Genomic DNA, 21,384 nt, shown 5'->3' with positions numbered 1-21,384 from the left:
GTGGAATAAAATGTGCGTTTGGCAAAAGATCAAGATACGTGGGGACATGGCCTTACAATGAAACCTAGAAGGCTCCTCCCTCTTTTGGTGACGTGGAACTTAACCCTTCACATAAACATCTTCTCCCATTTCCTGCTCTAAACCAACACATTATCAAAGGATGACACATTCTCTCTCTCACACACACACAAACTTTATCTTCACTTTATGCCACATACTGTACTTTATTTGCCACAAATACTTCATTTGGATGTGTAAAATATTATTATATCCCAGAATGAGGGATATTATGGATTCACCCTAATCGTGTCTGCAGATCATATGAAATGGACAAGCATCCGAACACAGTCAACCAAGCCTACTTAAAGGCACTGCACACCTGACACCAATCAAGCCCACACACCTGCCATGCCGCATGGCAATTAACTGGTGGAGAGTGGAAGGACGTGGGAGAGGGACGTCACATCCGGAGCGGGAAGGAGAGTCTGAAACGCTGCTGGGTTGAATGTTTGGAAAGTATGGCATGGAGGATGGATTTGAAGAGGTGCGCCAAGTGGCGGCGTCTGCCTCCGTCGGAACTGTGCATTGAAGACGGGTTGGGGAGTAGTGATCGGTGGTGGAAGGCGAACAGTGTAGTTATGAAAGATCGGGAACAGCGAAGACCTCGCGATTGGTGGCCCCGGCCTGTGAGCGGCTGCCCAGGGTATTGGGAGGATCATGATGGTAGTAAATGGAGTGAGTTGGGCGAGATCGACAGCGATAGGGATGAGAATGGTCATGACGAAGGGAAGGGGACGGGTGGTGGCAGTATGGAGTGTAGTGGGGGGGAGAGTGGGGGAGAAGGGTGGACGAAGGTGGGGAAGAACAGTGAGGTAAGTGAGGGGAAGGGGAGTAAGGGGAAGAAAGTGAGGGGAGATAGCTCAAGCGGGTCAGAAGGCGAGGGTGGAGGAAATGATGTTGCAGAAGTGATTCATATAGTGGTTAGGTTTGAGGGGGAGGGGGGAGTGAGGAAATTAGGTATGTTCGAGTTGCCCAAACTCATTGATGAGCAATTAGGTGAGGTAAAGTATGCAAGAGTTTTGGGGGATGGGAATCTGGCCGTAGGGTGTGTTAGTGTGGAGCAGGTGGAGAGGGCTAGGAAGATGAGGAGCATTGGTGGGGTGGGTATAAGTAAGGTAGTGAGAGTAGGGGAGAAGAGGGAGGGGGGATGTAAGGGGGTGATAGCTGGGGTACCGGTCAAGGTTAGCATAGAGCAGCTGGTGGGAGAGTTAAGGGGGGACGTGCGTAATGGCATATAGAGTGCAGAAAGGATGAAGAGGGCAGATAGGATAGAGACGGAGGCGGTAGTGATTAAGTTTGAGGGTGGGTTAGTTCCTAGTGAGGTGTTTGTAGGGTATAGGGTGTTTAGGGTTAGGGAATTTGTTCAGAGTCCTCTTAGGTGTTATAGGTGCCAGGAGTTTGGCCATATAGCTATTTCGTGTAGGAAGGGACAAAGGTGTGCTAGGTGTGGCGGGGAACATGATTATGGGAAGTGTGGAGAGGGAGTGAAGCTGAAGTGTTGTAGTTGTGGTGGGGAGCATAGTGTAGCGTTTAGGGGGTGTGAGGTGATGAAGAGGGAGGTAGAGGTTCAGAGTGAGAAGGGAGGGTAAGTTATCGTATGCAGAGGCGGCTAGGAGGGTAGGACAGGGAAGTCAAGATAGGGTGCAGGGGTTTGGAGAAGGGCATTTGGCAGAGAGGGTAGAGCAGGAGGATAGAGAGAGGGTGTGGGAGGAGAAATTGAGTATTGTGGCCTTCGTGGCTGGGGTAGTTAATACTGCGGCAGAGATTAAGGGTAGAACTGATAGAATAAAGATGATGGTTAGGATAGCGGTTCAACATTTGGGTATGGAAGGTCTGAAATGGGAGGAGGTGGTTAGGGAATTGAAGTTGGGGGCTGAGGGTGACCAAGGACTCCAGAGTCAGCCAGAAGGGGGCAAGGAGTGTCTCGCAGAGGGGGGCTCAGTCAGGAAGTAGCAGCGTTAGCTGCATTCCATTGGACAATGTAGGGGATGACGGATTCCAGTAGATGGCGGTAAAGTAGAAGGAGAAGAGGACTTGTAACAGTACTACTAGCGTAGTATTCGAACTGGGGAGGGCAGTAATACGCCATGTTGCGTCTACACTGCCGGAAATTCAAAAGAAGAAGAAGAAGAAGAATTAACTGGTGTATGTTGATTGACAGCTCACCAGAGAAAACCCAAAATAAAGCACACTAGAATAAACTAAAATAAAACCCACATAAACCGTGATCCATCACATAAACACCTCTGAATCCGACTGGAAGCTGAATGGATGCAGAATGCACATTGAATAATGAATTGAATGGCAACCGTCCATATTAATAAGCGCTGTCATACTCTGTACTGGGACTTGTGCATTGCAACAACATTATTATGCATCAACATCCATTTAGTTAGCTGTTCAATTAGGCGTACATGTATGAACAAATGTGTAGACTCCTTTACCTATAAGCCTACTGCGAGGGGCAAGTGGACTGGCTTGAGTTAGACGCGTGCTTGAAGAATTCAATGTCCAGAGAGCTCTTATCATTTTCGATATGCCAATCCTTTTATTGACTTATCAACCAAAAATATATATACAAAAAACTCTTTTTACTAATAACACTGACCGCCGACCTATACGGCACATACACGAACACGACAAGACACGGTCAAAAACTGTATGGCTATTCCACTTGCATCACCCTCTCATCAGTATATATGGGTAACCACCCCCTGTGGTGGTTGCCATGGTGACTAATAATGCCACACCTCTGCACCGTGAGTTGAAATAAAACTCTATAAACAGAAGGGCATTTTGGCTCCAACACACCGGCCCCTAATTGAGAATGGCAGGAGGCCAGGAACAATTCAAAATAATATTTACATAATGGAGCCAATAAATGTATACAAAAGAACTCAAAAAACAATTCTCTGAATTAGAAGCTTTAAATTGCAGCTACTTGAAGCAAGCAAAGTTGAGTTACTGGTCTACACTCGTGCAGAACGCACCAGTCCTTTCCTGTCGGGATAGGTCTCCAGGACTCTTCCAAGTAACCAGAAACCACATGGGGCTGTAGCGTCTGCGATCAATACAATGTCTCCAGGGACAAGACTTTGTCTCTCCTTACTCCACCTCTGCCGCTCCTATAGCAAAGGTAAGTATTCTCTCAGCCAGTGTTTCCTGTTCCATTTTGTCTGCATCCTCATGACTCCGTTTCTTTTATGACTCATCTCCAATAGAGTCTTTCGTAGTTTCAGGATCCAAGCAACTGACCTCTTCAACCTTTTCTAGTTAGAAAGTAGGTGATCAGTTGGTGTGTGGCACTTGGTGCATCGACAATTACTGCATTGATGTTGAGATCCTTTTTGACCTCAGGGTCATCAGCAGAAATTGTTGTACTCCAAGATACCATCTGGCCACTCTTCCTCTGGTTTCCAAAGAAACTCAGGGCCCTCAATCCAACTTCTGTTGGTCAGCAAATCATCCACCGTAACTCCCCTTGAAGTTTTGTCAGCAGGGTTCTGAGTGGTATGAATGTACCTCCACTGCGTGACATCAGATGTTCTTTGGATGGCAGAAATCCTGTCTCAAGTTCAAGTTCAAGTTCAAGTTCTTTAATAGTTGTCATACAGAAGTACAGAATACTTTCATACAAAATGCTTCTTACTGTTACGCTCCAGAGACTGTGCTAGACAAGATAGTATCAAATAACATAATAACATAATATAGCATGAATTTAGAAGAAGAAAATGAGGTCACAGTTGTTCGGTATAGACATATGTACAATGTTCTGAGTTACCATATAATATACAATACACAATACTATGCAGTGTACTAATGTACAGTACTATCCAGTGCAAAGCAGAAATGGGATGAGGCACAATTTTAGGTACAATTTACAGCAAGGTGTACGAGCCGTAGCGCAATCCTTCATCCATAAATATAAAGTGTGGGGAGTGGGTGCTACAGTGTGTTTGTTTAAAGTGGGTGTGTGCTATAAAGTGTGTGTAGTGGGTGCTACAGTGTGTTTGTTGTCTCGGTGGAACTTCTCATCTCTCCCAAACCTCCTTTTCAGTCCAAGGATGCGTTGCCTAGCAACAAACTGATTGTTTGGCAGAGACACTTCTTTCCTTTTAAAGGGAAGCTCCAAGGTGTAATGTCCGTCTTGCAGTTTGCATGAATCAGTCATGATTTCCATGAACTTCATATCATCCCTCGACATTTCCTCTTTGTCTTCCGATGACCTTTCATTAAAATCATGGTTGTACTGATTGTTCAGCAACTCCTCCAGATTTGTTATAGAGATCCTATTAACAGTAGCAGCAGGGTTGACATTCTCACTCCGCTGCTCACTGTAGCCTGATAGGGGACCATTAACGACCCACCCCAATAGGGTCTTAATGGCATAAGGCCCATTGCCATGACTATTCACAACTTCCCAAGGTTCAAGCAATTTGGAGGCATTGGTACCTATCAATAACTCCACATCAGCTTGAATCCGAGGAAGGGCAACCCCATCTAAGTATGGCCACTTAGCCAACTCCTCTTTGCTAATGATGTTACTCGTGGTTACGGGCATCCTCTTCTGGGTGTAGACCTTGGGCAGGTCATAGAACTGTTTCCCAGTGAGGCTGGAGATCTCCAAGTCCGTCAGTATGTAGCTGGACACAGATGCCTTTGGGCCCATGGTATGTAAGCTGATTTGTGTTTTCCTTCCTGTAAGGTTCAGCCTTCTCATTAGGGTTTCTGAACAAAATGTGTCAGTGCTGCCTGGATCTAAAAATGCATATGTTGTAATGATGTTGTCTCCCTCGCCGGACTTCACCTGTACAGGCAAGATTGACAGAGCCCCATTGCTGCTTCCGGCCCCTGTTTGTCCACATGTCTGCAAAGAGATCTGTGCGTTACTCACCGAAGGTTTCTTTGGCTGGTTTGTGTTGCTTGCTCTCTCCTTCTGATTTATATGAAGAACACTGGGATGGTTTTGGCTGCACACCTTGCAAGTCAAGCGCTTCTCGCAATTCCTGCTAAGATGTCCAATGCGAAGGCAGCCAAAACAGATTCCTTTTTGTCTTATAAAAGTAATCTTGTTCCTGTGTGTCTTCTCCTCCATCTGAGGACATTGATCCAGAGTGTGGTTTTTAGAGCAACATACACAAGTGTTGGTGTTGTGAGCACATGCATTTATTTGCTTTGCAGGGGTTTCGATAGTAACTGTGGTTGCAAAACTGTCTCCTATGAATTTGGGTTTAATTTGTGATTTCATTCTGTTCATGTTCATAGGTCTACTTCCTGTATTTGGTGGTGTATTTTGAATGTCTCCGAAGACTGGGTCTGAGACAATCTTTACCTGGCGCTCAATGAATGTGACAATATCCATGAATTGTGGTCTGCGATGGTGTTTTTCCATTATAGAACATACAGAGACTCTCCAATTCTCTCTGAGCTTGTATGGAAGCTTTGAAATCAATACTTTCATGTTCGCTGGCATATCGAGTTCCCTCATGTACTGGACATTCTCCATAGCATTACAGCACTCCCGAAGGAAAAGAGCATAGGCTTGAAGAGATTTTATGTCTTCAGCCTTCACTAGCGGCCAGTTGAGCATCTTCTCCATGTAAGCTGCTGTGATTTTATATTCATCTCCAAAGTGTTGTTCAAGTAGGTACTTTGCCATATCATAGCCTCTGTCTGGAGCCATGTGTTGACAGCTACGTACAAGCTCTTTAGGCTGACCCCTGGTGTACTTCTCCAAGAAGTACAAACAATCACCTCTGTTTCTCGTGTTCTTCTCCACACAATGAACAAAGGCTCTGACAAAGGTTCTGTACTGCAGAGGATCCCCATCAAAATATGGAATCTCTCTTGGTGGCAGTAAGTGAGTGGTTTGCTGCTCCACTAGCATTGCCGTTATCTCATTTTGCCTTTTTAATAGGTTACATACAACTGAGGTTTCATTGCTTTGGGGTGAAATTACAGTTGGGGTCGTTAGCTGCACAGGAGCTTCCATGTGGATTGTATAGTCCTGTGCTCCATCCCAAGACACATGTTGTCTCTGTAAAGATGGCGGTTGTGTTTGAATGGGAGCTGGCTGTAACAACATAGATTGTTGTCTTTGCCAAAATGGGGGCTGTTGAATGGGTGTTGGCTGCATCAAGTGCATAGGTTGTTGCATTTGCCAGGGTGGTGGTTGTTGAATGAGTGCTTGTTGCTGTTGCATAGCTTGTGGTATTTGCCAGGGTGGTGGTTGTTGAATGGGTGCTTGTTGCTGTTGCATAGCTTGTGGTTTCCATAGTGATGGTTGTTGCACATATGATTGCTGTGCAGATGGTTGCTGCAGTTCTGGTGGTTGCATAGACGGTTGCTGTGGTAGTGATGTATATTCTTTTGCATGAGGATTGAGAGTGACTGAGGGTTCCTTTAACCTTGTTCCTTTCCTGTAGTAGGAGTCCATTCCATCGGACTGTGTGAGTGAAAGAGCTTGGTGACTGGGGGATTGTAATACTGCTATTCTTGCGTTGGTAGCTGCCAATTGTGCATCAAGCACCATCGTTTCCTTTTTCTTTTTCAGGATCTGTTCCTGCTCTTCCAGAGCGTGTTTATCCTTTTTTAGCATTTGTTCCTGCTCCTCCAGAGCGTGTTTATCCTTTAACGCTGCAGCGTGAATCACAAGTGAAGCTCTATCTGCCTCGGCCTGTAAGCGAGCTGCTGAGGTAGAAGATCTGCTGGACCTGCTGGACTTGCTGGTACCAGACCTTGTGTGACCTTTGTGAGCAGATTTTTTACTTCCCACATTAGAAATGCTGTCATTTGGATTAATTAGATTTTGCACGTCCTCCTCATCCTCATTAACACTTTCCACAGGTTTGGTCATTTTTGTCCATGCATTCATGTGATCAATAAAGTCATTGACATTGATCATTTTGGCTTTGAACCAAATGTCATGTTTTCCCCTTTCCTCAGGAGGTACTATTGGCAACAGAGCCTCCTGGTTTGCTTCTGCTTCCTTGCATATGTGGAGATATTGCATAAATGCGCATTGCACCTCCTGTTTGCATCCACTTTGCATTAACCCCAAAATCGTTTTTTGCAAGTTAGAAGCCTTGTTAAATTTAGATTTATGTAATTTATGTAATGTGTCAATTTTATCCGATAGGGCTTTTGGTGTTAATTTACTCTTGCGTTTTGTGACCTGCTGATCGGTATCAACATTGTGTGTGATTTGACCTGTGTCCACCTCGGACTGTGTTTTAGCCACTGTGGGTGTGGGCTGTGACTTTTCAACCAATGAAGGTTCTTTACAATGAGTTTCAGCCGTGGCGGGCTGTTCAACCATAACGCTGGTCTCTGTTGGATTCTGAACACCTTTATCGGAATTCATTTCAGCAATATAAGACCAACAGATTCAATATGAAACGGTACCTTTGGTTAAATCACAATAAACAAAACCCACAGTTAATCATCACATGACGTTCTAACCAAACCTTGACAGACACACACACGAACGGGTTGCACAACCATATACCACCAATGCATTGGAATTTCCCCTTTTTATATTTTTCTCAATTGACCCTGTGTGTGCACACATTTGTTTTTTATATGGCCATATAAGATATACCGGTAGCGCGCTACATACCTGTTCGTTGCGCAGCGCTGTCGGGGCCGTTTGACTTTATTCTTTGAACTTCGAAAAGTCTTCAAACAGCGCTCCTTGTCCGAGCGCTATTCAACATCAAACAGCGCTCTTTGTCCGAGCGCTATTCAATAAACTGCTTGCACGCAGGACAGCTCCCTGGTCCGTTCCCTCGCCCAAATGGTGCTGGGGCAGGTGATGCCGTCCGCTCCTTGACGGTGGTACCGTGGACAGCTCCCTGGTCCGTTCCCTCGCCCAAATGGTGCTGGGGCAGGTGATGCCGTCCGCTCCTTGACGGTGGTGGGCAGCTCCTCCTGGTCCGTCCGCTCCCCGACGGTGCTGGTGCTGGGCAGCTTGGTCCAGATTGTCCACGTTCCGCGCAATTCCAAGCGAAACGGTGAACCAAAACAGCTGATCACACGTCCCGCTGATCAGCTGTTGAATCTTGAGCGCAGAGCGCGCTGTCTCGCTGATCAGCTGTTTGAATGAATCTTGAGCGCCGAGCGCGATTATCCTCTTCTTCCAATAAGTAACAAAGGCAATTGTCCATTTCAAACGAAGAGCCTTAGTTTTTTACTAATGTAGACTCCTTTACCTATAAGCCTACTGCGAGGGGCAAGTGGACTGGCTTGAGTTAGACGCGTGCTTGAAGAATTCAATGTCCAGAGAGCTCTTATCATTTTCGATATGCCAATCCTTTTATTGACTTATCAACCAAAAATATATATACAAAAAACTCTTTTTACTAATAACACTGACCGCCGACCTATATGGGCACATACACGAACACGACAAGACACGGTCAAAAACTGTATGGCTATTCCACTTGCGCACCTGGGGCTCATCACCCTCTCATCAGTATATATGGGTAACCACCCCCTGTGGTGGTTGCCATGGTGACTAATAATGCCACACCTCTGCACCGTGAGTTGAAATAAAACTAAATAAACAGAAGGGCATTTTGGCTCCAACAAAATGTGTGGGCATATAGTTGTGTACAGTTAAGTAGTCTTAGCTATTTCACATAGTTTGATTATTCCAGGACAACTATTCAAAACCACTATTATTTGCTGAGAGACAAAACCAGATCTATATTATGTGTAGATTGATTGATTACAAAGTGCCCAACCCTCATGGGGTTATAAGACACTAAAAATACTGTTGCAGTGTTTTATTACATTGCATTATGTAAATAAGAATGACATAAATACAGATTACAGCTCAGCCTTAACCCTTTCACTACCACACTACAGACGGTTAACCTTCTGTAGTGAAACGGTTAACCCTTTGTACCGTGGTAGTGAAAGGGTTAACCTTCTGTATCGTCGCAGTGAAAGGGTTAACCCTTTGGTCAGGGGCGGCCAACCCGCGGCTCTTTGCCCGTCAATGTGCGGCTCTTCCATCCATAAAAAAAAATATTAAATTTTTGTTGTATGTCACTCATTCCATAAGGACGTAGAATAAACATTTACACATTTTTTTTAAATGGTCCATTTGCATGTTCTTGGTATCTGAATCTAGGGACATATATGGATCAGTGTCAGAAATAGTGTGTCTGTTACTAGGCTTGAGTAAATTGTAATGAACCAAAGGAGAATATCAATTCTATTTAATTTTCTTTTTTTTTATCTTTGACTGTGAATAACACCATGCTAAAATTGACCAGACCTGAAAAATCTAAGCAAATGAATAATAATTAATTCTGCCATCTTTTTTATAATGTACATTTTTCATCATATTGCAACACCGTTTTTTGCAAGACGTTCACAGAAAGGTAGAGAAACTAACTGCGTTCTGTTTTATGGCAATAACGTTCAGGTTTGTGGGAGATAATCCCAAAAAATAAGAGAAATACAAAAGTAAATCCAGAAGTCAGATGATTGACAGGGGCTGGTGTGAGCTGGGTAGGGTAGTTTTTCTAAATTTGAAAGCCCAGAGTCTCTTCCTTCAAAAGACTACACTCACTTTTGGATGTGCCACTTCCTCCTGTCAATATGCGCCGGTTTCCGACTCAATGCCCTGAGATTTCTATAAGCTTATATTTCACTAATAACAGTTAAAATAATTGGTAAACAAACGTAATGCTGAAAATATACACTTTTACTGTATATCTCGGGCTTAAGAGGTTAACCCTGTGAGGCCCAAATTAAAAAGACATTAGCAACTTCAGAGGCCAGAGGGTGGGACATAAAAACCCATTTACTATCAAATAGCATTGTGAGGCTGAACAACAGGACCAATTGACTATACATGTGCTTAAAGGGGAACTATCTTATAAATGGCCTTTTCAGTGTTTACCATTGTTTCTTAGCTATGTGGACTTATATTAATAGGATCTATGTCTCTAATTCTCATATTGGCGCATTCTTCCAATTCTCCTCTCACAATATTCACCCTCACTGAACTGAGTCATCTGAAAATGTGCTGATCTGTGATGTCAGAGATTTCTCAGCTGCATAATAATGTGGCAGTTGATGTGGCAGTTGGCACCAGGCCACACAGTGGTTGGAGCCCAGCCTCAAAACGGCTTAAGATCTTGAGGTAGATTGAGTACTTGATTAGAAATACAAAACAATGAAATTTTTTTTAAGAAAACCTAGGTGTTCGATAGACTCAGGAATTGTGTAAAAGTGCCCAAATAGTGAAAGAAATAGTAAAATAGTTCCCCTTTAACATTTAAATAAACATTATTTTTTTAAATGGCTAAAAGTGATTTTGTAATTTTGCAACCGTGGGTCTCACAGGGTACTTTTAACCCTGTGAGGCCCAAATAAAAAAGACATTAGCAACTTCAGAGGCCAGAGGGTGAGACCTATAAACACATGAAGGGTGCCGTGACTGAAAAAAAAGGTTGAGAAACGCTGGTATATGGTGTGGCTCTTTGTGGTACCACAGTAATTTTTGTGGCTCTTAGTCTCTGACTGGTTGGCCACCCCTGCCTTTGGTAGTGTGGTAGTGAAAGGGTTAAACACAGTGTTCTGCCTCTTCTCCCAAGCTTGACAAATAAAATCTGCTACAAAAGAAGTTCCCATCCTGAAGCACAACATCTACTGTATATAAAAGGACATTTTACTGAAAAGTACTTGTTGTGTAGTAAGAGACGGACAGACACGTTTGGTTCTATTGCAAAAACCCACTGAGCTTTATTAGTCTCCACCCCCACAATCATCTGCGTAACGTAACATAACATAATGCATATAGCCAACAGCTGAACTACAGTAAATCCACAACAAAGTGCTTAGGAAGAAAGCTAGGAAGATAGTGGGTGACCCCTCTCACCCACTCTATGGGGAGTTTGAGCTGTTGCCCTCTGGTAGTCGTTAGTTTTAAAAACTCCTTCATTCCTAATGCCATTAAATTAATCTTGCACTCGTTAGACTCTGTCCTTGTTAATTTATTGTATTCCCACGTTCTCTGCACTTCAACATTACAGATGTATTGTTTTATTTTCCACATTGGTATCTAGGGACATCTATGGATCTCAGGGAATGTAATCACAGTGTCAGAAATACTGTGTCTGTTACTAGGCTTGAGTAAATTGTGATGAAACAAAGGAGAATATAAATTCAGATTTTTCTTTGCATTTTTGACAGTGAATTACCAGCAACAAATGACCAGGCATGAAACACTGATACTGAGCTCGTTCAGGACCGTCTTGAGATCACGTGTACAAAAAAATCTAAGCAAATGAATGAATGGAAGATGATTTAAACAGAAGGTTTTGTAGATACAGTACTGAATTCTGCACTCTGACACATTATTCATTTGCAGTCCACCGACGGACCGCTCGAGCTAAAGAGGTTAAGAGGGGAGATTATTAGACTATTTTCACAATTCGTGCTAGGGCCAAAATATGGGTAGAGTTTATCGGTGAAGGTGCAGTCAGTGTAAGAATAGATATGAGCCCTGGCTTCCACATCATAAAAGGAGACCTGACCCTCCTCATAATCTACAAACACCCCGATCACCTGTGGTTTCTCTCTCAGGAACAGGGCTTCCTCTCCAGGAGCTTTATATTCATCACCATTCCTCAGCATTATAGTCCAGTATCCATAGTCAGGGCTCAGCATGATATGTCCTTTCCTGTTGATGGACTCTCTGGCCACTCCTAAATCCCACTCAGGGTTCCCTTTAACCTGCACCTCATAGTAGAATCTCCCAGAGGAGAAGCTTTGCTTTCCCAGGACAATGAATGTCTCGTCAAATCTCTCTGGGTTGTCAGGAAGGTCTTTCCGTGTAACACCGCATTTTACTTCTTTCCCATCATCGGAGAGGATGAAGTTAGGATGTGCTGTGTCAGGGTCCAGAGTCAAATCCACTGCATACCGCTGGATCCTCTTCAGCTTGACTTCAGGCAGCTTCTCCATCTCTTCACTGAGAGTCTCCTCCAGCCGAGCCACACTTCTCCTCATTATCTCCAAACTCACATCACTGTGGACACTGACCTCAGACCAGTCCTTGGTGGGTGGAGGGGTGGAGAGAGATGGGAAGCTGTGGAGGAGGTGGAGGTGGTCTTCAGTGTGTGAGAGCTGCTCCAGCTCAGTGCTTCTCTTCTTTAGCTCAGTGATTTCCTGCTCCAGCTCCTTGATGAAGCCTTCAGCCTGTTTCTCTGCTGCTTTCTGCCTCCCCTCAATCACCTCAATGAGCTCAGCCTGACTTCTCTCAACGGAGGCCACCAGAGCAGTGAAGACCTTGACACTGTCCGCTATCTCTCTCTTTCCTCGTTCTTGCTGAGGTCTACCGAGTGTTTGATCTGTTGGATCTTCTGCACACGCTCCTGGATCATCTGATGAACATCTGCCTCTTGTGTCCTCATCTCATTCTTCCTCTCTCTGTATTCTTTCTCTAGAGGGACAGTGTCGTGGGTTTTGTGGTCTGTCTCAGTGCAGAACTGACAAACACAGGCCTGGTCAGTCCTACAGAACAGCTCCAGCGGTCTCTTGTGCTTCTTACACATCATGTCCTCCAGGTTCTCCACAGGGTTGATCAGCTTGTGTTTCTTCAAGACTGCAACTCTCTGATGAGGCTCCAGGTGGATCTCACAGTAAGAAGTCTGACACACCAGGCAGGACTTCATGGCCTTGATCCTCTTCCCAGTGCAGATGTCACAGGTCACCTCTCCTGGTCTGGCAGGTTGCTGGTCTGGGCTGCTCTCTTGAACGGTCTTCCTGAACTGAGGTGCCATCTCTGATAGGACAATATTGACAAAGATATCTGGTCTCTTATCAAAAGTATGTTTACACATTGGACACTGGTATAGTTCAATGTTATCCCAGTACTTGGTGATGCAGGTCTTGCAGAAGGTGTGTCCACAAGGGATGGAGACCGGCTCGGTGAAGACATCCAGACAGATGGAGCACAGGAACTGTTCTTCAGAAAAGAGATAGCTGGATGAGGCCATGTCTGTTAAATAATAAATACATTTCTTCATTAATTTTCAATTTAAAGTAACTGTAAATTCAACATAATTAAATCTTCATTTAAAATGTCATACATTTGATACAGTTAACCATTATCGTCTTTTAAATAGACTAGATATAGCGTTGGATTTGCAGTTGGTTTCATAGCTACAGTACAGTATTTGTCTGAGAGACTAGTATGTGAAAACTGGGAAAGCCCAATCAGAATTCTTACCCATTACAAAAGTCCTTCAGGGATAAAAAATAAATAAAGAATCTAACCCTAACCTTACCGTCATGCACTTGTCCTAATAAACTAACCTACACTGTAGCACTCAACACTTTGATACACAGCTACTCAGTTGATAAGAGTTGTACCCTTCCTGATGACTTGTCATACAGAACTTGTAAGTCGCTTTGGATAATAAGCTTGTGCAAACAAAACTAAATTAATAATGTTCTCTAGGGGCTAGAGATATTGTTTACAATGATTTGCATATATCGTATATGAATGGGTTTGTCATCGAACAAGTTACAGAACACAAATATCATGGCATCTGGCTTGATGATAATTCTTGTACAGGAATAGAACCAGCTTCTCTATGATTAGCAGAACGAGGGTAGTCTATCTATCTTGGATTATGGAGACGTGGTTTATAGAAATGCTGCTCCTTCCACTCTGAATGAAACCAGCACACTGGGATAACCAGAGGCAAGACCACCCGCATTTCATTGTATACTTGTATGCCGTGACAAATAAAACTCTTGACTTGACATTAAAATTTGTAGATATGGTTTACATAAAAACCTTGGAGATCATTTTTCGTGCTAAGAGTAAGAACCTACCAGCTTGTATTCAATGTCTCTTTCAACCAAGAGAAGGAAAGTATAATTTAAGAGGGTTGTGTATTCTTAAAACATACGGTAAGAACTAATGTAAAAGCTAGATGTGTTTCAATTTTGGGAGTTAAATTGTGGAATAGTCTTAGTGACGGGTTGAAGTTGTGTACCTCTCAGGGGAGATTTTAAAAGGCCCTGAAGGATAAAATAATTCAGGAGTACAGTTGAGTAAAACATCAAACATGTATTTTCTCTTTTCTCTTAAAGAATTCTTTTTTCTCTTGCAGCATATTTTTACATTTTCTCTTATATTAAAGTATATTTAGTTTTTAAGAACTGTAAAGGATAGGCAAAAATAAGCATGTGGTTCAGCCTATTCCTTTTTTCGGTCATTGAGTTTGGATTTTGTGTGTGAGCTTACTTTGAATATGTACATTTGTGATTTTTTTCTTTTCCTTTTGAAAGTCCACACGTGTGTTTTTCATTTATCTGTAAACAAAGACCGAAAATAAAACTATTCATCATCATCATCAAACCTCTAGGCACAGTCCTTCATTCTGCTCTCAGATTTATTAGATTAGATTCGTATATATATATGTTATATATAATACATTATTACACAGTCCCTTGTCCCACCATGTAAAATTCCTACAATTAAGTCTCTCACTTTTCTCTATCAAAACGCTTCTCTACAAGTATTCACTCGGTGCATCACAGTCACGAAAGGGCCTCGGATCATACAGGGACCAACATGTAACCAAACGAGAACTGTACCTGCAGACCACGATAGTCAGCAGAAATAGCCACTGCTGAATAGTAAATATTATTCATTGCTGAAGATTCATATACATATTAACTCACCTGCGGTTCCTTTAGTGTCTTCAGTTCACAAGGCTAGATGTAACTTGTTTCTATTCAATAACCATGTAGACTAGCGAGTCAGTTTACTTTCACTTAGTAAACAATGAAACCTAGAAGGCTCCTCCCTCTTTTGGTGACGTGTACTTAACCCTTCACATGAACCTCTTCTCCCATTTCCTGCTCTAAACCAACAAATTATCAAAGGATGACACACACTATCTCTCTCACACAAACTTTATCTTGACTTTATTTCACATACTGTACTTTATTTGCCACAAATACTTCATTTGGATGTGTAAAATATTATTATAGCCCAGACTGAGGGATATTATGGATTCACCTAATCGTGTCTGCAGATCATATGAAATGGACAAGCATCCGAACACAGCCAACCAAGCCTATACTTAAAGGCACTGCACACCTGACACCAATCAAGCCCACACACCTGCCATGCCGCATGGCAATTAACTGGTGTCTGGTGATTGACAGCTCACCAGAGAAAACCCAAAATAAAGCACACTAGAATAAACTAAAATAAAACCCACATAAACCGTTATCCATCACATAAACACCTCTGAAGCAGGCTGGAAGCTGAATGGATGCAGAATGCACATTGAATAATGAATTGAATGGTAACCGTCCATATTAATAAGCGCTGTCATACTATGTACTGGGACTTGTGCATTGCAACAACATTATTATGTATCAACATCCATTTAGTTAGCTGTTCAATTAGGCGTGTATGAACAAATGTGTGGGCATATAGTTGTGTACAGTTAAGTATTCTTAGCTATTTCACATAGTTTAATTATTCCAGGACAACTATTCAAAACCACTATTATTTGCAGAGAGACAAAACCAGATCTATATTATGTAGATTGATTGATTACAAAGTGCCCAACCCTCATGGGTTTATAAGACACCAAAAATACTGTTGCAGTTTTATTACATTACATGATCTAAATAAGGATTACATAAATACAGATTACAGCTCAGCCTTAACCCTTTATCGAGTTGTGTGGCAGTGAAAGGGTTAAACACAGTGTTCTGCCTCTTCTCCCAAGCTTGACAAATAAAATCTGCTACAAAAGAAGTTCCCATCCTGAAGCACAACATCTACATAAACGGAGGACATTTGACTGAAAAGTACTTGTTGTGTAGTAAGAGACGGACAGACACGTTTGGTTCTATTGCAAAAACACACAGCTTTATTAGTCTCCACCCCCACAATCATCTCCAACGTTGTGCGTAACGTAACATAACATGATGCATATAGCCAATAGCTGAACTACAGTAAATCCACAACAAAGTGCTTAGGAAGAAAGCTAGGAAGATAGTGGGTGACCCCTCTCACCCACTCTATGGGGAGTTTGAGCTGTTGCCCTCTGGTAGTCGTTACAGTTTTAAAAACTCCTTCATTCCTAATGCCATTAAGGCATTAAATTAATCTTGCACTCGTTAGACTCTGTCCTTTTATTGTATTCCCACGTTCTCTGCACTTCCTCATTACAGATATAGGTATAATGTCTGCTGTCATTGTCATTGTTGTTTTATTTTCCACATTGGTATCTAGGGACATCTATGGATCTCAGGGAATGTAATCACAGTGTCAGAAATACTGTGTCTGTTACTAGGCTTGAGTAAATTGTGATGAAACAAGGAGAATATAAATTATGATTTTTCTTTGCATTTTTGACGGTGAATAATACCATGCTAAAAAAGACCAGACATGAAACACTGATACTGAGCTTGTTCAGGACTTTCTTGAGATCACGTGTACAAAAAAGCTAAGCAAATTAATAAATGGAAGATGATTTAAACAGAAGGTTTTGTAGATACAGTACTGAATTCTGCCACCCGGACACATTATTCATTTGCGGTCCACTGACGGACCGCTCGGGCTAAAGAGGTTAAGAGGGCAGATTATTAGACTATTTTCACAATTCGTGCAAGGGCCAAAATATGGGTAGAGTTTATCGGTGAAGGTGCAGCCAGTGTAAGAATAGATATGAGCCCTGGCTTCCACATCATAAAAGGAGACCTGACCCTCCTCGTAATCTACAAACACCCCGATCACCTGTGGTTTCTCTCTCAGGGAGAGGGAGAGGCCTTCCTCTGCAGCAGCTATATATTCATAACCATTCGTCAGCATTATAGTCCAGTATCCATTGTCAGGGCTCAGACTGATACGTCCTTTCCTGTTGATGGACTCTCTGGCCACTCCTAAACCCCACGTAGGGTTCCCTTTAACCTGCACCTCATAGTAGAATCTCCCAGAGGAGAAGCTTTGCTTTCCCAGGACAATGGCTGCCCGGTCAAATCTCTCTGGGTTGTCAGGAAGGTCTTTCTGTATAACACTATCTTTTACTTCTTTCCCATCATCAGAGAGGATGAGGTCAGGATGTGCTGTGTCAGGGTCCAGAGTCACATCCACTGCATACCGCTGGATCCTCTTCAGCTTGACTTCAGGCAGCTTCTCCATCTCTTCACTGAGAGTCTCCTCCAGCCGAGCCACACTTCTCCTCATTATCTCCACACTCACATCACTGTGGACACTGACCTCAGACCAGTCCTTGGTGGGTGGAGGGGTGGAGAGAGATGGGAAGCTGTGGAGGAGGTGGAGGTGGTCTTCAGTGTGTGAGAGCTGCTCCAGCTCAGTGCTTCTCTTCTTTAGCTCAGTGATTTCCTGCTCCAGCTCCTTGATGAAGCCTTCAGCCTGTTTCTCTGCTGCTTTCTGCCTCCCCTCAATCACCTCAATGAGCTCAGCCTGACTTCTCTCAACGGAGGCCACCAGAGCAGTGAAGACCTTGACACTGTCCGCTATCTCTCTCTTTTCCTCGTTCTTGCTGAGGTCTACCGAGTGTTTGATCTGTTGGATCTTCTGCACACGCTCCTGGATCATCTGATGAACATCTGCCTCTTGTGTCCTCATCTCATTCTTCCTCTCTCTGTATTCTTTCTCTAGAGGGACAGTGTCGTGGGTTTTGTGGTCTGTCTCAGTGCAGAACTGACAAACACAGGCCTGGTCAGTCCTACAGAACAGCTCCAGCGGTCTCTCGTGCTTCTTACACATCATGTCCTCCAGGTTCTCCACAGGGTTGATCAGCTTGTGTTTCTTCAAGGCTGCAACTCTCTGATGAGGCTCCAGGTGGATCTCACAGTAAGAAGTCTGACACACCAGGCAGGACTTCATGGCCTTGATCCTCTTCCCAGTGCAGATGTCACAGGTCACCTCTCCTGGTCTGGCAGGTTGCTGGTCTGGGCTGCTCTCTTGAACGGTCTTCCTGAACTGAGGTGCCATCTCTGATAGGACAATATTGACAAAGATATCTGGTCTCTTATCAAAAGTATGTTTACACATTGGACACTGGTATAGTTCAATGTTATCCCAGTACTTGGTGATGCAGGTCTTGCAGAAGGTGTGTCCACAAGGGATGGAGACCGGCTCGGTGAAGACATCCAGACAGATGGAGCACAGGAACTGTTCTTCAGAAAAGAGATAGCTGGATGAGGCCATGTCTGTTAAATAATAAATACATTTCTTCATTAATTTTCAATTTAAAGTAACTGTAAATTCAACATAATTAAATCTTCATTTAAAATGTCATACATTTGATACAGTTAACCATTATCGTCTTTTAAATAGACTAGATATAGCGTTGGATTTGCAGTTGGTTTCATAGCTACAGTACAGTATTTGTCTGAGAGACTAGTATGTGAAAACTGGGAAAGCCCAATCAGAATTCTTACCCATTACAAAAGTCCTTCAGGGATAAAAAATAAATAAAGAATCTAACCCTAACCTTACTGTCATGCACTTGTCCTAATAAACTAACCTACACTGTAGCACTCAACACTTTGATACACAGCTACTCAGTTGATAAGAGTTGTACCCTTCCTGATGACTTGTCATACAGAACTTGTAAGTCGCTTTGGATAATAAGCTTGTGCAAACAAAACTAAATTAATAATGTTCTCTAGGGGCTAGAGATATTGTTTACAATGATTTGCATATATCGTATATGAATGGGTTTGTCATCGAACAAGTTACAGAACACAAATATCATGGCATCTGGCTTGATGATAATTCTTGTACAGGAATAGAACCAGCTTCTCTATGATTAGCAGAACGAGGGTAGTCTATCTATCTTGGATTATGGAGACGTGGTTTATAGAAATGCTGCTCCTTCCACTCTGAATGAAACCAGCACACTGGGATAACCAGAGGCAAGACCACCCGCATTTCATTGTATACTTGTATGCCGTGACAAATAAAACTCTTGACTTGACATTAAAATTTGTAGATATGGTTTACATAAAAACCTTGGAGATCATTTTTCGTGCTAAGAGTAAGAACCTACCAGCTTGTATTCAATGTCTCTTTCAACCAAGAGAAGGAAAGTATAATTTAAGAGGGTTGTGTATTCTTAAAACATACGGTAAGAACTAATGTAAAAGCTAGATGTGTTTCAATTTTGGGAGTTAAATTGTGGAATAGTCTTAGTGACGGGTTGAAGTTGTGTACCTCTCAGGGGAGATTTTAAAAGGCCCTGAAGGATAAAATAATTCAGGAGTACAGTTGAGTAAAACATCAAACATTTATTTTCTCTTTTCTCTTAAAGAATTCTTTTTTCTCTTGCAGCATATTTTTACATTTTCTCTTATATTAAAGTATATTTAGTTTTTAAGAACTGTAAAGGATAGGCAAAAATAAGCATGTGCTTCAGCCTATTCCTTTTTTCGGTCATTGAGTTTGGATTTTGTGTGTGAGCTTACTTTGAATATGTACATTTGTGATTTTTTTCTTTTCCTTTTGAAAGTCCACACGTGTGTTTTTCATTTATCTGTAAACAAAGACCGAAAATAAAACTATTCATCATCATCATCAAACCTCTAGGCACAGTCCTTCATTCTGCTCTCAGATTTATTAGATTAGATTCGTATATATATATGTTATATATAATACATTATTACACAGTCCCTTGTCCCACCATGTAAAATTCCTACAATTAAGTCTCTCACTTTTCTCTATCAAAACGCTTCTCTACAAGTATTCACTCGGTGCATCACAGTCACGAAAGGGCCTCGGATCATACAGGGACCAACATGTAACCAAACGAGAACTGTACCTGCAGACCACGATAGTCAGCAGAAATAGCCACTGCTGAATAGTAAATATTATTCATTGCTGAAGATTCATATACACAATAACTCACCTGCGGTTCCTTTAGTGTCTTCAGTTCACAAGGCTAGATGTAACTTGTTTCTATTCAATAACCATGTAGCGAGTCAGTTTACTTTCACTTAGTAAACAATGAAACCTAGAAGGCTCCTCCCTCTTTTGGTGACGTAGAACTTAACCCTTCACATGAACCTCTTCTCCCATTTCCTGCTCTAAACCAACAAATTATCAAAGGATGACACACATTCTCTCTCACACAAACTTTATCTTCACTTTATTTCACATACTGTACTTTATTTGCCACAAATACTTCATTTGGATGTGTAAAATATTATTATATCCCAGACTGAGGGATATTATGGATTCACCCTAATTGTGTCTGCAGATCATATGAAATGGACAAGCATCCGAACACAGTCAACCAAGCCTACTTAAAGGCACTGCACACCTGACACCAATCAAGCCCACACACCTGCCATGCCGCATGGCAATTAACTGGTGTCTGGTGATTGTCAGCTCACCAGAGAAAACCCAAAATAAAGCACACTAGAATAAACTAAAATAAAACCCACATAAACCGTGATCCATCACATAAACACCTCTGAAGCAGGCTGGAAGCTGAATGGATGCAGAATGCACATTGAATAATGAATTGAATGGCAACCGTCCATATTAATAAGCGCTGTCATACTATGTACTGGGACTTGTGCATTGCAACAACATTATTATGTATCAACATCCATTTAGTTAGCTGTTCAATTAGGCGTGTATGAACAAATGTGTGGGCATATAGTTGTGTACAGTTAAGTATTCTTAGCTATTTCACATAGTTTGATTATTCCAGGACAACTATTCAAAACCACTATTATTTGCAGAGAGACAAAACCAGATCTATATTATGTAGATTGATTGATTACAAAGTGCCCAACCCTCATGGGTTTATAAGACACCAAAAATACTGTTGCAGTGTTTTATTACATTACATGATCTAAATAAGGATTACATAAATACAGATTACAGCTCAGCCTTAACCCTTTATCGAGTGTGGCAGTGAAAGGGTTAAACACAGTGTTCTGCCTCTTCTCCCAAGCTTGACAAATAAAATCTGCTACAAAAGAAGTTCCCATCCTGAAGCACAACATCTATATAAACGGAGGACATTTGACTGAAAAGTACTTGTTGTGTAGTAAGAGACGGACAGACACGCTTGGTTCTATTGCAAAAACACACTGAGCTTAATTAGTCTCCACCCCCACAATCATCTCCAACGTTGTGCGTAACATAACGTAACATGATGCATATAGCCAACAGCTGAGCTACAGTAAATCCACAACAAAGTGCTTAGGAAGAAAGCTAGGAAGATAGTGGGTGACCCCTCTCACCCACTCTATGGGGAGTTTGAGCTGTTGCCCTCTGGTAGTCGTTAC

At 42.3% G+C, this 21,384-nt stretch overlaps 2 protein-coding genes across 2 annotated transcripts in view; both read right to left on the bottom strand.

Annotated features, from left to right (window-relative positions):
• Positions 1 to 10,835: 10,835 nt before the first annotated feature.
• LOC311248883 (uncharacterized protein) lies at positions 10,836 to 20,074 on the bottom strand. Its single transcript, XM_084338112.1, is given in 4 exon segments — positions 10,836 to 12,395; positions 12,398 to 13,078; positions 16,648 to 18,294; positions 19,992 to 20,074. Coding segments are annotated over 3 exon segments (3,285 nt in total). The 5' UTR covers positions 18,293 to 18,294; positions 19,992 to 20,074; the 3' UTR covers positions 10,836 to 11,436.
• The window catches only part of kiaa0586 (KIAA0586 ortholog), a gene marked incomplete at both ends in the record, with an annotated part of 105,993 nt that continues 103,093 nt past the window's right edge, over positions 18,485 to 21,384 (bottom strand). Inside the window, one exon of the mRNA XM_084338111.1 lies at positions 18,485 to 18,498. Within this exon, the coding sequence (XP_084194237.1) occupies positions 18,485 to 18,498 (14 nt within the window). The remainder of the gene's footprint in view (positions 18,499 to 21,384) is intronic.

This window comes from Notolepis coatsorum (genome assembly GCF_963971535.1).
Source record: "Notolepis coatsorum genome assembly, chromosome: 2".
Classification (NCBI taxonomy): domain Eukaryota; kingdom Metazoa; phylum Chordata; class Actinopteri; order Aulopiformes; family Paralepididae; genus Notolepis; species Notolepis coatsorum.
This window is presented reverse-complemented; position numbering and strand designations above follow the sequence as displayed.